Below are 13,145 nucleotides of genomic sequence, written 5' to 3'. Positions count from 1 at the left end.
TAAATCTGCCAGCTGAAGTCAATTTAGTCAATTCACAACCCTGTAATAAAGTGTTTTTGGGGCGTACCTTTTCTCCTTTTTTCTCCATCTTCAGCACAATTGGAATGCTAATTTATTCCATTCACACCCAGAGAGATCATAGAGCGAAAAGTTTGTGTCTATCAAACATTGGTTATTTAGCTAAATGCAGTGTTGCATGGCGTATTCTTATCCAAGTGGCTCTGGAGATTCACGCTCCCATTCACTCCCTCATAGCCCACAGCTGGAGCAGAACCTCAAAGACGACACTCAGAAAGGAATCAAGAAATAATAAAATAATTGTTTTGCTCGAGTGGTGGCTTAATATCAGGTTGTAGGAAAGTGGCTTACTCAGCCTCCCGCAATTGAAGCACAATTCTTAAGAGTTCAAATCTGCTCTAACGGCAGTGTATAATTCTGCTTAGCCGAGACTGTGTCCGTGCAGATGCTCAGAGGGAGCTCTTTCTCCTCAGATACCAGACTGTGCCGATAAAGCAGAAGCTTGCCAAAGCCCTTAGTCAGTGCTGCTTAGGTTAAGTGAAGCTGCCCTGCAGAGCTGATCTGGTTCCAATTCATCCTCCATAAAGCCTGACCTTTATCATTAAAAGACGAGTTTAACTGACCCACTTCGAAAACCATGACGACTGGAGAAATAAAAAATATCCGCTCACTTCTAGAAACCCTTTGAAGAATTATTCAGCTCTCGAACATGCTCTACTTACTTTCCTCTTTCTTTCTTTTTTTTTCACCCACGAGAATAATATGACAACAAGCATACATATATACTTTCAAGCATATTATGACACAGCACTTGAGTTTTCCCGTTACCGTGGGCTCAGGGCAGATAGTTACTTCAGTCAACGCAGACACAATTAATCATCGTTGCAGCGGAGTCGTGTGGAATAGCCCCGGGGAGCCGGGACAAAGCGGCCAAAAACACAAGGGTGAGGCAAAGGCACTGTTACTGCTGCGACCTCTGCTCGGCGCCTCAACAACAGAGAGGTCAGTGACAGAAAGGGCGTGACCTCCATAGTGTGACTATTATGGTCTGGCTAAGAGGACAGTTAGTGCTCCAGATACACTACATGGTCGCACTTGGTCCTTGGATGCTATACCGTCTGTATTGTATGCAGAAGGAAAATACAGCAACATGGTGTGTGTGGTGGTGGGAACAGGCCATAAGGGAATTGGCAGCACCATTCCACATTCGGGGACTGCACTATAGGCACTTCATGTGTTACTCACACCACTTGCATCCTCTGTATCATCCATCACACACATGCACATGCCCTCAATTGTGCATCGCTGGGAAACGCGACGCACGTCTGCCCATGTGGAAAATGCATGTGACACAAACACACACGCCTAAACTATCTCTTTCTGTGCATTCATGCCTGCATTGTCTGTAACAATGTATTCTTACAACGGTGTGAGAAGGAGAAAAAAAGACGAAGAAAAAATGGTGGAGGTGTGAACACGGCGTCACACCATTTCATCCCAATTACAATCGAGCTCCACGTATGCAAGGATGGCCCAAGAAATCAGATGTGACGGCCACTTAACCAGTGATGTGCAGACGATTACTGCAGCCTTTGGCTGTTTTAATTCGCCATAGGATTTCATTTGTTGAGACCGTTCCTTACAGTCTCTCAGCTTGCGTTCATTTAGCTGTGCCAGTCAGATTTGGTTGGCTTTACATACATGTGGCTTTCACTTTAGTGATAGGAGCAAAACATCATCTCCGAGCATCAGTCAGGGCTCTATTGCAATGGTGCAATCACATCAACCAGTGCGAGATGTCAGGTCATTCGCACGTATAGAACAATGAGCACGTATCAATGCCAGTGATATTTGATTTAGTATGGGCAATTGCATTATCAATTTAATACCCTTTTACCAGCTGTGGCAATCGCAGGGGCAAGATGATACTTGCTAACTCAATTATTCTGCTTCCTGGACAATAGCAGAGGACAGCAAGGCACAAATGTAGCAAAGCAAAAAAAAGGGAGCCAGGTGATTTAAGCTGTTTTAGCTGAATTTTGTGGGGATGGTACAAATCTGCTTCCCTTGTTTTCAGGGTGCACATTTAAGACAATAAACTACAAATTGCAATTTTACAAAATGTTTAATTGTTTTGCTGGCGGCTTTTGTCTCTACTTGTTTTCTTTTTATTTTTTACTTACATTTACTTATGATAAATGAGACTATGCCACTCCTCATGTCTTCCATGGACATACATGCAGTAAGTACTCAAAGGGTGTGGCCACTGCGATAAAGGCGGACTCACAGACAGATATGTAGTTTTCTCTACGGTCTGCTAACACACTGTTCCAGTGCCCAGAACAAACACTTATGAACATTGTTTACTCATCTGCCCTTTCGAATGGTCTAAGACCGGAGCTTGTCTTATCCTTTGTTTTCATATTATAAAACCAAAAGAAGGTCCCTGTGTGGAGATAGAGAGAAAATGAGGGAGAGAGAGAAAGAGAGAGAGAGAGTCTTTTTTTCGAACATGTGTGCATGCATGTGCTCACTGCGCTGGAGCATCATGTCTTCCTCACCAGTAGAGGGATTAGAGTAGGACAGACAATTACCTTGACTTAGCTCCATTTACCATTTACTGAGAGAGGAAACTGGCAATCTGACAGCTGTGGGAAGCATCGTCAACTGACTGCAGAACTGACAACACGGTTGATGTGGAGAAAAAAAAACGTGGATAAAGGAACTGAATATTTATACACTTTGACGGCTACCTCCTCTTTCTCTTTGAACACAGAACAAGGAGAGAGAATATGCAGTGAATAGGAGAGCACAGAAGAAGAAAAGTCTAAATGGACTGCTGAGGAGAATGGAAAAGCAGATAGCCCCGTCCTTTCAGTCAGGAACTCTGGTGGGTTTTGTTTGTTTTTACGAGAGACAGTGTTTGACAGGACTCAAGGAGGTTTTCAGGGGACGGGCCACAGACATTGACGAGTATTGAATTTGATCCTCAAGATTCAGAGCCAATGCGGACCAGGAATGTCAAAACCCATCAGAACCCTCCTGTTTTCCTTCTTTTTTCCTATATGTTATAATGAATGAATCATATTTTGTTTTGTTTTAAATACCATTGTATTGTGCCTCATTGGGACATATCCTGAGTTGTGTGTAGAACTTCTTCAGACAGCTATTTCAATCCATCATTTCTTCTATATTCAAACTCAACCTTCAAATTAATAAAAATCTCAGTTTGTCACTGTATCAATGTTTTTTTTCTTTTCTTTTCTGTCTATCTTTTTTATTAGTCCCTCCTTCCCATCATTCCCTTCCCATCTCCACAATTTCTCACACCAGCATGCTCCATTACTGCATCCCTTGTCCCCTAAGGACCAATCAGCACTGGTTTCACCGCCCGGCTCCCCTCAGTTAGCACTCAGCTTGTCATTGTCCTTCTCTGACTCACACATGGAGAAACCCAGCATGGTGGAGCTGGCTGACCTCCCCGCAACACACCGTTCTCACACATACACATTAATTCCTTTTCACATGCGCACGCCCACGGCTACGTCAGACCGGGCGAGCCTGAGGAAGGGAACGGTGCAAAGCAAACCACCATCCCAAAGCCCAGGATACTGGGTAGCCGAGCTGAGAGGAGTGGGCTTCACCCAGCGAGGAGACAGCACGCTTGGTGTGGTGTTCAGGCATGGCTGCAGTCAGCGCATGAAAGAAGTCTTTTAGGTGGAGGGGAGTTTGGGTTACGTCAAGTCCCCTGCTGACAGAGCCAGGCGTCGGACAATCCATCAGCAAGCTAATCAGACTGATCTGGAGCGCACAAGGACCCCGCGCCTCTGATGGCGGCGAGAAGCGCTAAAGCTTCAGCTTCTGCTGCTGCAGATTGGCCTGATTTATGCTACTCAAGCAGTGCTCTTATCAGGACCAGGAGTATTAAAGAGATTCTTACCAGGATGATCTCACTGAACCCCCCTGCTGAGATCTAGGGCACCCTGAGCACTGAGCTCAGCTGCTAGTGTGTGATTCAACCTTCAGAGAAGGCTTTAAATGTGCCGTCCCAAAATAATTCTATCAACACAAATTGTTTAAGATTTTAACGTTAAAAGGGGTGGTTGGAAAAATTATTCTCAGTCGGACATTTAAAATGCATGTGTAGTAAAGTAAAGCCTTTTTTCTTCTGGAATATTGTGCACTTTTTACTCTTTTAAACGTATTTAAAAAATCATTTTACTGGGCACCTAGGATGTGTATTTAAAAGCAAAAATAGTCTAGCCTAATATTAATATCATTATATTGAGAGGAGTGAAAGTTGTACTGATGTTGAGAGGAAAACTGAGTAGAAGACAAAAAGAACAGAGAAGACAAGACAGAAGTGCCTTGATTGAAAGAAGAGAACAAAAGTAACGCATTCTCAAACTGAACAGACCAGAGGGATCTGTTCAAGAAGCTCCACTGGGGACCTGTTGTGGAGATTGCTTCGGGAAAATGCAAGGCCTCAAGGTAGAGCCAGATGTTATAGTCGATGGAGCGCTCACTAATTCACCAGAGACATATGTAGTATACCATGGGAGGGCGGAGAAAACGCTAAGGTGAAAGTGGGGTGTCATCCGTTGAGAACATCCAAAAGGTGTGGATGGCTACACTTGGGACGTGTTCAAAGTCAGAAAAGACAGCCATGCTCTATTTGGGATCCACTGGCAGCTTTAAGGCACCTGTTCATAGTTATAAGAAAGAAACATGGCAAAAGAGGTGCATTCAATACACGTTTTAGCTGTAAAGGCTACATCTGCTAAACGATTAAGAAAGGAGTGTGGTCCTGAGCCCATTCCTGAGGCCAATTAGCCAGGTCTATGTGAATAAATCAGGACTAAATGAATACATAACCACACCAATGAAGCTTCCAGAACTGCTGTTGTGAGGAGAATAAACCATTAAGACACTCCCCGGTGGCAGCAAAAGGAAGAGAGGTAAACACACTTTTTTGGGGTCTAACAGTGCTCTCCTTCTGTGGTGTAACTGTGTGTCAGCAGGGAACGACAGGAAAGCTTAGCATATTGCTTTTACACAATATTAAGATAAATATGATGCTGTGAGAGGCCTTATTGGCTCTCCAGCGGGTAGCGGCAGGGCAGTGTCGAAGCTTCGCAGCATCTGCCTGAGTAATTAGGACTTCAGGGATGATATCCGACAAAACGAAAGAACAACAGCAAGAAAAAGAGACATATAAGATAACTGAGAGGAAACAGAGAGGGAGCTCAATGGCTCAGTGATGGAGTCGTCAATAATGGAAACCCTAAAATGATTATTACGACCAGACCGAGAAGACTAGGGCTCTGGATACATGCTCATTTAAATGCTACTGCATGTGCTGGTGTGATGACAGTGGGAAAGAGACACATAGTGAGATGGGAAAAAAAATCAATCTCTACACTGTCGTAATGAAAATATAGCGGCTTGTATATGCATGACCAGTCTATTCAATATTGATGCATACAAATGTATGCTAAAACGGATACATGGAGGTGCTCGTCCTACACAAATGTAAGTGTGTGACGTGTTGGAGTGTGTAGGTGAAGTTTAATGTGCGATGAACTCACTGGTGCAGGGTTCGTCCGGCTGATCAGCATCGCCGCGGTAGTAACCGTTGCGGCACACGCAGATGGTCGCGGCCTCAGCTGTGGAGCGGCTGTTGGGAGGGCACTGTAGACACAGACCTGGACCCTGGGTTGACTTGAAGGTACCCGGGGGGCATGCTGCGGGAGCAGAAAAGCAATGTTAGAAAATAAATGAAAAAAATAAATATGCACGAGCATCTGGGTCCAGTATATCAGATAGAATGGTGAGCAGAGATGAAAACAGACTGAGAAAAGAGTCCAAGTTAAAACTGACATTCCCACACAGAACCCCCATAACACCACACATTATTACACACTTATATGGATTAAACAAATGAGATATAACATGTTTGTTAGTGAGCTTGAGGTGGAGTTAGTTCCCTTTGGACAGAGGCTATAGCTGTTCCCCCCCCCTCTCATTCTTAATGCTAAGCTAAGATAAGCTAACCAGCTGCTGGCTGTTTTGCTTAATATTTGTCATGAGACATGAGAGGGGATCAGTTTTCTCATTCAGCAAATATTTTTCAAAATGCCAAACTATTCCTTTAATACCGAGTCTACAATCATGAAAATGATCCTCCTGTACACAATTATTCGATACAATCAGTCTTACTCGAGCAGTCCTGAGTAGAAAGTTGTCCATCTGTGGCAAAACATTGGTAGTTGTTGCATTGTTGTGGTCGCCGTTGTAACATATGCCGCCATTTCAGCTTTCTAAATCAACAGCGCAGGCAGTTGGTGAGGGAGAACTTGGGGACTGGCTGTACAGCCTCGCAAAGCCGTGGTTCCACAAGCAAAACACCACTGAATACACCAGTTTAAAGTAAATACATGAACACATAGACACACTTTAAAGTACCAGTTGCAACATATACTCAGACATATTTTCAATTTATATTCTGATCACTTAACACAACTTTTTAATCAAAATGATGGTGGCATGAAAATAATTGGAAATTTTGTTTTGTTTTAATTGTTTTTATTTCTAGATTTCGAATATACTATTTAGTAAGGGCACAGAACAGTCAGTGGTCAGCTGGCAATCTGCTGTAGCTGAGTAGTATTTTCAGTAGTATTTTCTTGTACAAATTGTAAGCCTAACACATGAGAGAAAGTCGTAAATTAGTGGAGGTTGGCTTCATGTGTTTGAGCCCTAAATTCTAAAGGCTGTGGCGGAGGACAAAGATTATTGTGGTTGATATCACTGGGCCAGTCCAGGCATTAACCGAATCCATTTACCCTCATCTCCCAAAAGAATACAAAGCTGAAGGGCTTCTGCACTGTGTGGAAGGATTTACTGACTATAATAACCATGATAAATGTCTAATATTTTAGCAGGCTTACTGATGGGGAACGGAGCTGAGGTGCTGCTGCACTCCGGTGGGGAGGGGTTCTACATTGAATGGGACAAGCATCCTACAGTTTCTCCAGCTGCGTCGATTTGCCCGAGTAAAGGAATGTAAAAGCTTGACTGCGGCTGAGAAATGGGACGTGGGGTGTTCTCATCGTCGTGTGAAAACACTAATGCACAGCAAAAATACATTATTGGAACAATATATTTGTATCAGGTAAACAAAATGATGAGTCATTGGGTAAGTGTTTCAGATATTCAAAGCAAAATAAATCGCTGCAAGCAGAACTGAATTTGCTTTCCACAAATAGTTCTATGGTATCTGATTAAGAGTCCCATGACCCCTCGCTGCCGGATCAAACAGTGGAGAATGTGGAACAGTCGCTATGTGAGCAAAACCTTTTCCCCTTTGTATAAACAGGCCTTTAAGATATAATTTAAACATTGTATGCTTCATTTAAAAATGCACTGAGGGGCTGGGTTCGGGAGCCGGAGTCTCCTTTATTACGCCGTAAAAAGAGGGCAGGTTCCCTTTTTTACGAGTGTTCCATTCATACCATTCAGCCGGACATCTCTGATGGGCTGTTAGTGAAGGACAGAGGGATAAAGACAAAGCAGGGAAGAGAACTGCCGAAGAAGAAAGAGGAGGCATCCTGCACACACACACACACACACACACACACACACACACACACACACACACTCAAGCTGCTGCCCCTTAACAGCGGCTGCTCCCCCATCTCCTTTGGTGACAGTCTAACAGACACACCAGAGGCTAACTGACCGACTTCATGTCTAGTCACACAACACTGTCCACACACAGCCGGACCGTCACACCCAAACACACATACATGACCGCACCACAACAACCACCAGCAGCTTATCAAGCAGGAGAAGGAGCTGGGAAGCATTTTACAGCTGCAAGGCACAAGTATATGGCCTCTGGAAAACATATCGCTATGATGTGGATGTATGGAGGAATATAAGGTTATACATGGTTTATAAGAGTGAACAATGAAGGGAATAGTAAGCAACTATTTTAGTGCGTCAAAGAGGAAGTTTGTGACCTCTCTTGATTTCATGTGTGAGAAGATCGAGCTCCATCTAAAACAAGAACATTGAGACTCTTAAAACTCTCCCTGGCCATATGGGAAAGCACAGACCAGCTGCAGAGACATTTTATAAAGCAATAACTTCTGAAGATATCAGAGATTACAAGATGATAAAACACAGATCAAAAATTCATTTTCCAAAGGAGAGTGGGAGAGAACTTATGTGTCATCATCTTTGCCATATAAAATTCATACATCACACACACACACACACACACACACACACACACACACACACACACACACACACACACACTCAAATATATTGCCCAGACTCTTATGAAAAGGGATCACAATACGTTTTTCAGTGTGTGTTTAATGGGGTGTGAGCAGAATATGCGCATTCAGGTTCTGCCCTCGGGTTGTGTGTTTACAGACAGAGAGTCGCTGGCCTGGACACTCATAAACGGGCAAAAGTGAGGAGGAAAGCAGGGAGTGCTGTTGCTGAATCAGCCGTCTGAGATAGCAGTGCTGCAAATGCCCCTAGGCAAACTTGTCAGCAGAAGAATGCATACACACGCACACAGACACACACACACTCAAATAAACACTCCCTTATCGATATCAATGCTATCCTCAATACATTTATGGAACTGATTTACACAGCAACTCGTGTAACCACCGCTGACCCCATTAAATGAAATGGTGCGCCCATATTTTCTGCCACTTGACTAGCATACGTTCTACAGAACCTGAGATAATGTAATGCCTCTCCTTGGACAACTGAAGATGCTGCAAGATCAGCATTACAGGAGGGGAGATAAGTGACAGCCAGGCTAAAACAAACAACACACACACACACATATATATATATCGACACCCAGTACAGGAGGAATGTCCGTCTAGATTATAATTTGTACCTTGGAGCTGAAAATCTTTTACTAATTGACATAGAATATGTGCATGATTCATACCATTAAACTCATTATGAGCTGCTCACTGATCTGCCTCACAGCGCAAGAGGGAGGAATAAACAGAAATGGGCAAAGACAGAGAGAGAGAGTAAGAAAGTGATGTGAACAATGTCGGCAAACTCTCAGAGGTATCGTTCTGTGGGGCGGGCAGTGTTGGGCTGAGCAGCTTCATGCTTCATCGAATTTGGAACTGAGCCCAAAGTCTTTTCTCCTGATTTGTGAATATTTAGAAAGGAGGAGGCCAGAAGTTCCTGTCCTGATGGAAAAAAAAATAGACCCATCACTCATCAAATGTGTTGGTTTACGGGGACAGGAGGGGATAGAACATTAGATCAACAAGCAATTAGTCTCCCCAGTGAGAGGATAACCCACAACTGAACCGGCTGCATGCAAAAACCAAAACATTCCTCCCTTTCAAGTCGTCTCTACAGGATTGTCTCTGTATTCTTCTCTCCTCCTCTCCTTCTCGGCCCTCACTTCTCTTTTTTTTGGTATGTCCCACCGGTAATGAATTGCTCTCACTCTTCTCCCACCTTTCCTCCCCTTGTTGCTTTCTTGTCTTGACTGACAGGTTTGAATCCTTGTTAAAGTTGACTGTCTTTCTCTCCTTCCCTCCTTCCGTTTCGAGCTCAGGAGAGAGTTGTATGGCAGCTGCATGTCGCTGTTCACTACTCATCAAAGTCTAACTGCGATGAACTCATGTCACAGCAAGCCTGACCGGGAGACATGGGATGATGATCTCTTCGCTGTCATTTTCCAAGCAGGTACTCTTTCTCTCTACATTTCTGATAATGGCAACAATCTCAATCTGAATGCAGCGGATAAACAAGCATGTGGACTGACTTAGTACAACACACGTTTCCAAATTCCAAGTTAATATGGAGAAAAACTCAGATCTTTCCTCTACACAACTGTATCGATCGGCCTGGGCAAGAGCTACAGGAGAAGATTTGCAACATGAGCTAGTCTCTAAGGAGAGGCTTTAACAATGGCTGATATGCATTGCCCCGGGTTAGACTACGCAATGTTTTTGCTGAGCGTTTAGTGCACACTGCAGGCAATACATCAGCCGAGGAAGCACGCTTGTTGTGTCATACAAGGGGCATGCTTTTAGAATGTGCATTTGCAGAATGGATATCCCATCATAATCCAAGTTAATTGGAGGCATGGCATTTATGGAGGCAGAGGAAGAAGACTTATATTATAGCACCAGGTGTGTGTGAGATAAAGTGGAAATGCACAGTTTCAGAATAGCAGGAAACTAATGCAAAGGATTATGGTAAAGATGGGTTTGGAAATGGCTTTTCGACTCAATCCCAATCAAAGTTACAGTACAGTAAGTCCTGCCCTGACTTTTTCGTTGGCATCACTCTGAAGTATGTGAGGTTTTAAACCACCAGAAATGTTTTGGCAGGAAATTGTGGGAAATGCAATTAAATGCATGCAGCAGCAGATGTAGAAAGGTACTGTGGTAAATCTGGGATTTAAAGGAAAGAGTTCCATTCTGTAATATGAGATGTTTATCACTTACACGTAAGTATGTAGCACTCCAATATTAACAACATTAAGCATGTCAAAGTTATGACTCATGTTAAGACATTTTCTTTTGTAAAATTGCTTTTTGCCAAGATGGGGGCGCGCATCTACACAGCGGCACGGCACTCTCTGTTTGAGAACAGCTTTTCTGTCCTGTGTGTTTTGTGTGTAGTTGTTGGTACGCGAGAGGCTCATATACACTACGAGCAAGCTGAACTCCTTGACATTGGAGAACAGTATAAGGTTTACATCCCTGAAAGATTGGATTCTATCCCACTGGATATCCTGCGACATGTAGGGCCCGGGGACGCTACCTTCACCCCATCCAGAAGGTGATGCAGGCGGTACCGTAAAAGAAGGCGGAAGCGGGGAAAGAGTATCGGCCTACAGGGTAGGCTAAACGCTCATCTGGAGGACTTCAACCACACAGAACTAAATACAATGCTGCCCAAATTCCACAGAAATGTAAGCTTCCCGACCAAGACAAGAATATTCTGGACCAGGTGTACACCAACATCTCGAGAGCATAAAAGGTTGTATCATCTTCACACCTGGGCTTATCAGACCACCTCCCTCTGATAATGACTCATATAAACCAGTAATTTGTAAATCAAGACCAGCTGTCAAAACCATTCAAGTATGGAACGATGACGCTGCTTTACTGGCCTACCCACACTTCTACACTGAGACAGTAACGACCTCCAAAACCATCAAAGTGTTCCCAAATCAAAAATCTGGACAGAAACATGCAGTTACTGCTTGGAGCTTTCAGGTCTGGTGACATACCGGCCTACAAAAGTGCCCAGAGGGACCTGAAGAAGAGCATTAGAGATACCAAGTGCAGATACAAACAGAGCATCGGGGGACACTTCGAGAACAACGACCTCCGGAGAATGTGGAGAGATATTAAAAATCTGACTGACTACAAGAGCAGTACCACACAGATCAGTCAGGACAGTGACCTCCCCGACGCCCTGAACCGCTTCTTTGCCCGCTTTGATAGTCAGCACAGCGGAGCAACAGCTGTTGACCCAGGCCAAGGAAGAGCAGACCCCTTCATCCAGCACTACGAAGTGAGTTTCGCTCTGAGGAGGATCAACATCACCAAGGCAGTGGGACCAAACAAGGTGTCGGGCTGCACACTGAACACCTGTGCCGACCAGCTAGCAGAGTTGTTCACCAACATCTTCAACCTCTCCCTGCAAAAAGGCGCAGTCCCCACCTGCCTCAAATCCACCACCATTGTCCCTGTCCCGAAAAAAGATTGCAGTCATGTGCCTCAATGACTACCGCCCAGTGGCCCTGACCCCAGTCATCACAAAGTGATTCGAGAGGATGATACTATCGGACATTAAGGACGTCCTCCCAGCAGACCTGGATAGCCACCAGTTTGCGTACCGAGCAAACAGATCTACGGAGGACACGGTCTCCATCACACTTCATATGGCCCTGTCTCAGCTCGAGCACCCTAACACATACGTAAGAATGCTCTACGTTCACTTTAGCTTTGCCTTCAACACCATCATCCCCCATAAACTGGTGCATAAACTCAAAAACCTTGGACTCTCTACCTCACTCTGTTCATGGATCTAGAACACTGGTACCCTGCAAGGCAGTGTGCTCAGCCCGGCCCTCTTCACCCAGAACTGCTTGCGCACCTACTCCTCTAACACAATATAGTCAAGTTTGCCGACAACACCACTGTGGTGGGACTCATCTCCAAAAACGACGAGACGCACTACAGACAGGAGGTCCAACATCTGGCTGTGCTCAGACAACAAACTGGTCCTGAACACCACCAAGACCAAAGAAATCATAGTGGACTTCAGGAGATCCAGGAAGACCACACGCTCTCCACTCTACATAAGTGGGGAGGAGGTGGAGAGGGTGGACAGCATCAAATTCCTGGGACTCCACATTACTGAAGACCTCACTTGGTCCCTGAACACATTCCACCTGGTGAAGAAAGCTCAGCAGAGGCTCTTCCTCCTGAGGAAGCTAAAACAAGCCGGCCTGCCTGAACTTCTGGTAAACTTCTACAGAAACATGATTGAAACTATTCAGTGCTTTACTGTGTGTTGTATGCCAGCTGCACAGCAAAGAACAGGAGGGACCTGGTTCATGTGGTTAGAATAGCACAGAGGATTGTGGGAGTTACCTGACCTGGACACTGTGTATGTTGGCTGCCTCCAGAAGAAGGCCAGCAACAACAGACATTACACACCAGGTCACTCTCTGTTTTGATTCCGTGCCATCAGGAAAAAGATGCAGGACGATCAAAAACCCAGACTAACAGACTAAGGAATAGCTTTTCCCCCAGTGCAGTTTCCTCCCTCAGCCCCTCCTCCCCCACCCAGCTCACACAATGCTGCAGATAAATAAACAATAAATGGCCCTTTAACAAGGCACTCTTGTCACTTTAAAGCCATTGATGCCTGTGTTTTATCTTTTATATATGTATTTAATGTCTAAATCAGTAATGTATCTTTACCTGCTGAACTGACTAATGAGTCGCCAACAAAATTTCATTGTATCTAATCAAGATGAAAATAAACATCATCATCATTATCCTTGAAATCCATACATTTTTCCACAATATGTATTCACA

At 44.3% G+C, this 13,145-nt stretch overlaps 1 protein-coding gene across 1 annotated transcript in view; it reads right to left on the bottom strand.

Annotated features, from left to right (window-relative positions):
* Positions 1 to 13,145, bottom strand: part of LOC117746320 (ephrin type-B receptor 1-B) — a gene marked incomplete at its 5' end in the record, with an annotated part of 95,395 nt that overhangs the window by 47,491 nt on the left and 34,759 nt on the right. Inside the window, one exon of the mRNA XM_034555377.1 lies at positions 5,607 to 5,762. Coding sequence (XP_034411268.1) covers positions 5,607 to 5,762 — 156 coding nt within the window. The remainder of the gene's footprint in view (positions 1 to 5,606; positions 5,763 to 13,145) is intronic.

Source organism: Cyclopterus lumpus, chromosome 17, assembly GCF_009769545.1.
Source record: "Cyclopterus lumpus isolate fCycLum1 chromosome 17, fCycLum1.pri, whole genome shotgun sequence".
In the NCBI taxonomy this organism is placed as follows: Eukaryota; Metazoa; Chordata; class Actinopteri; order Perciformes; family Cyclopteridae; genus Cyclopterus; species Cyclopterus lumpus.
This window is presented reverse-complemented; position numbering and strand designations above follow the sequence as displayed.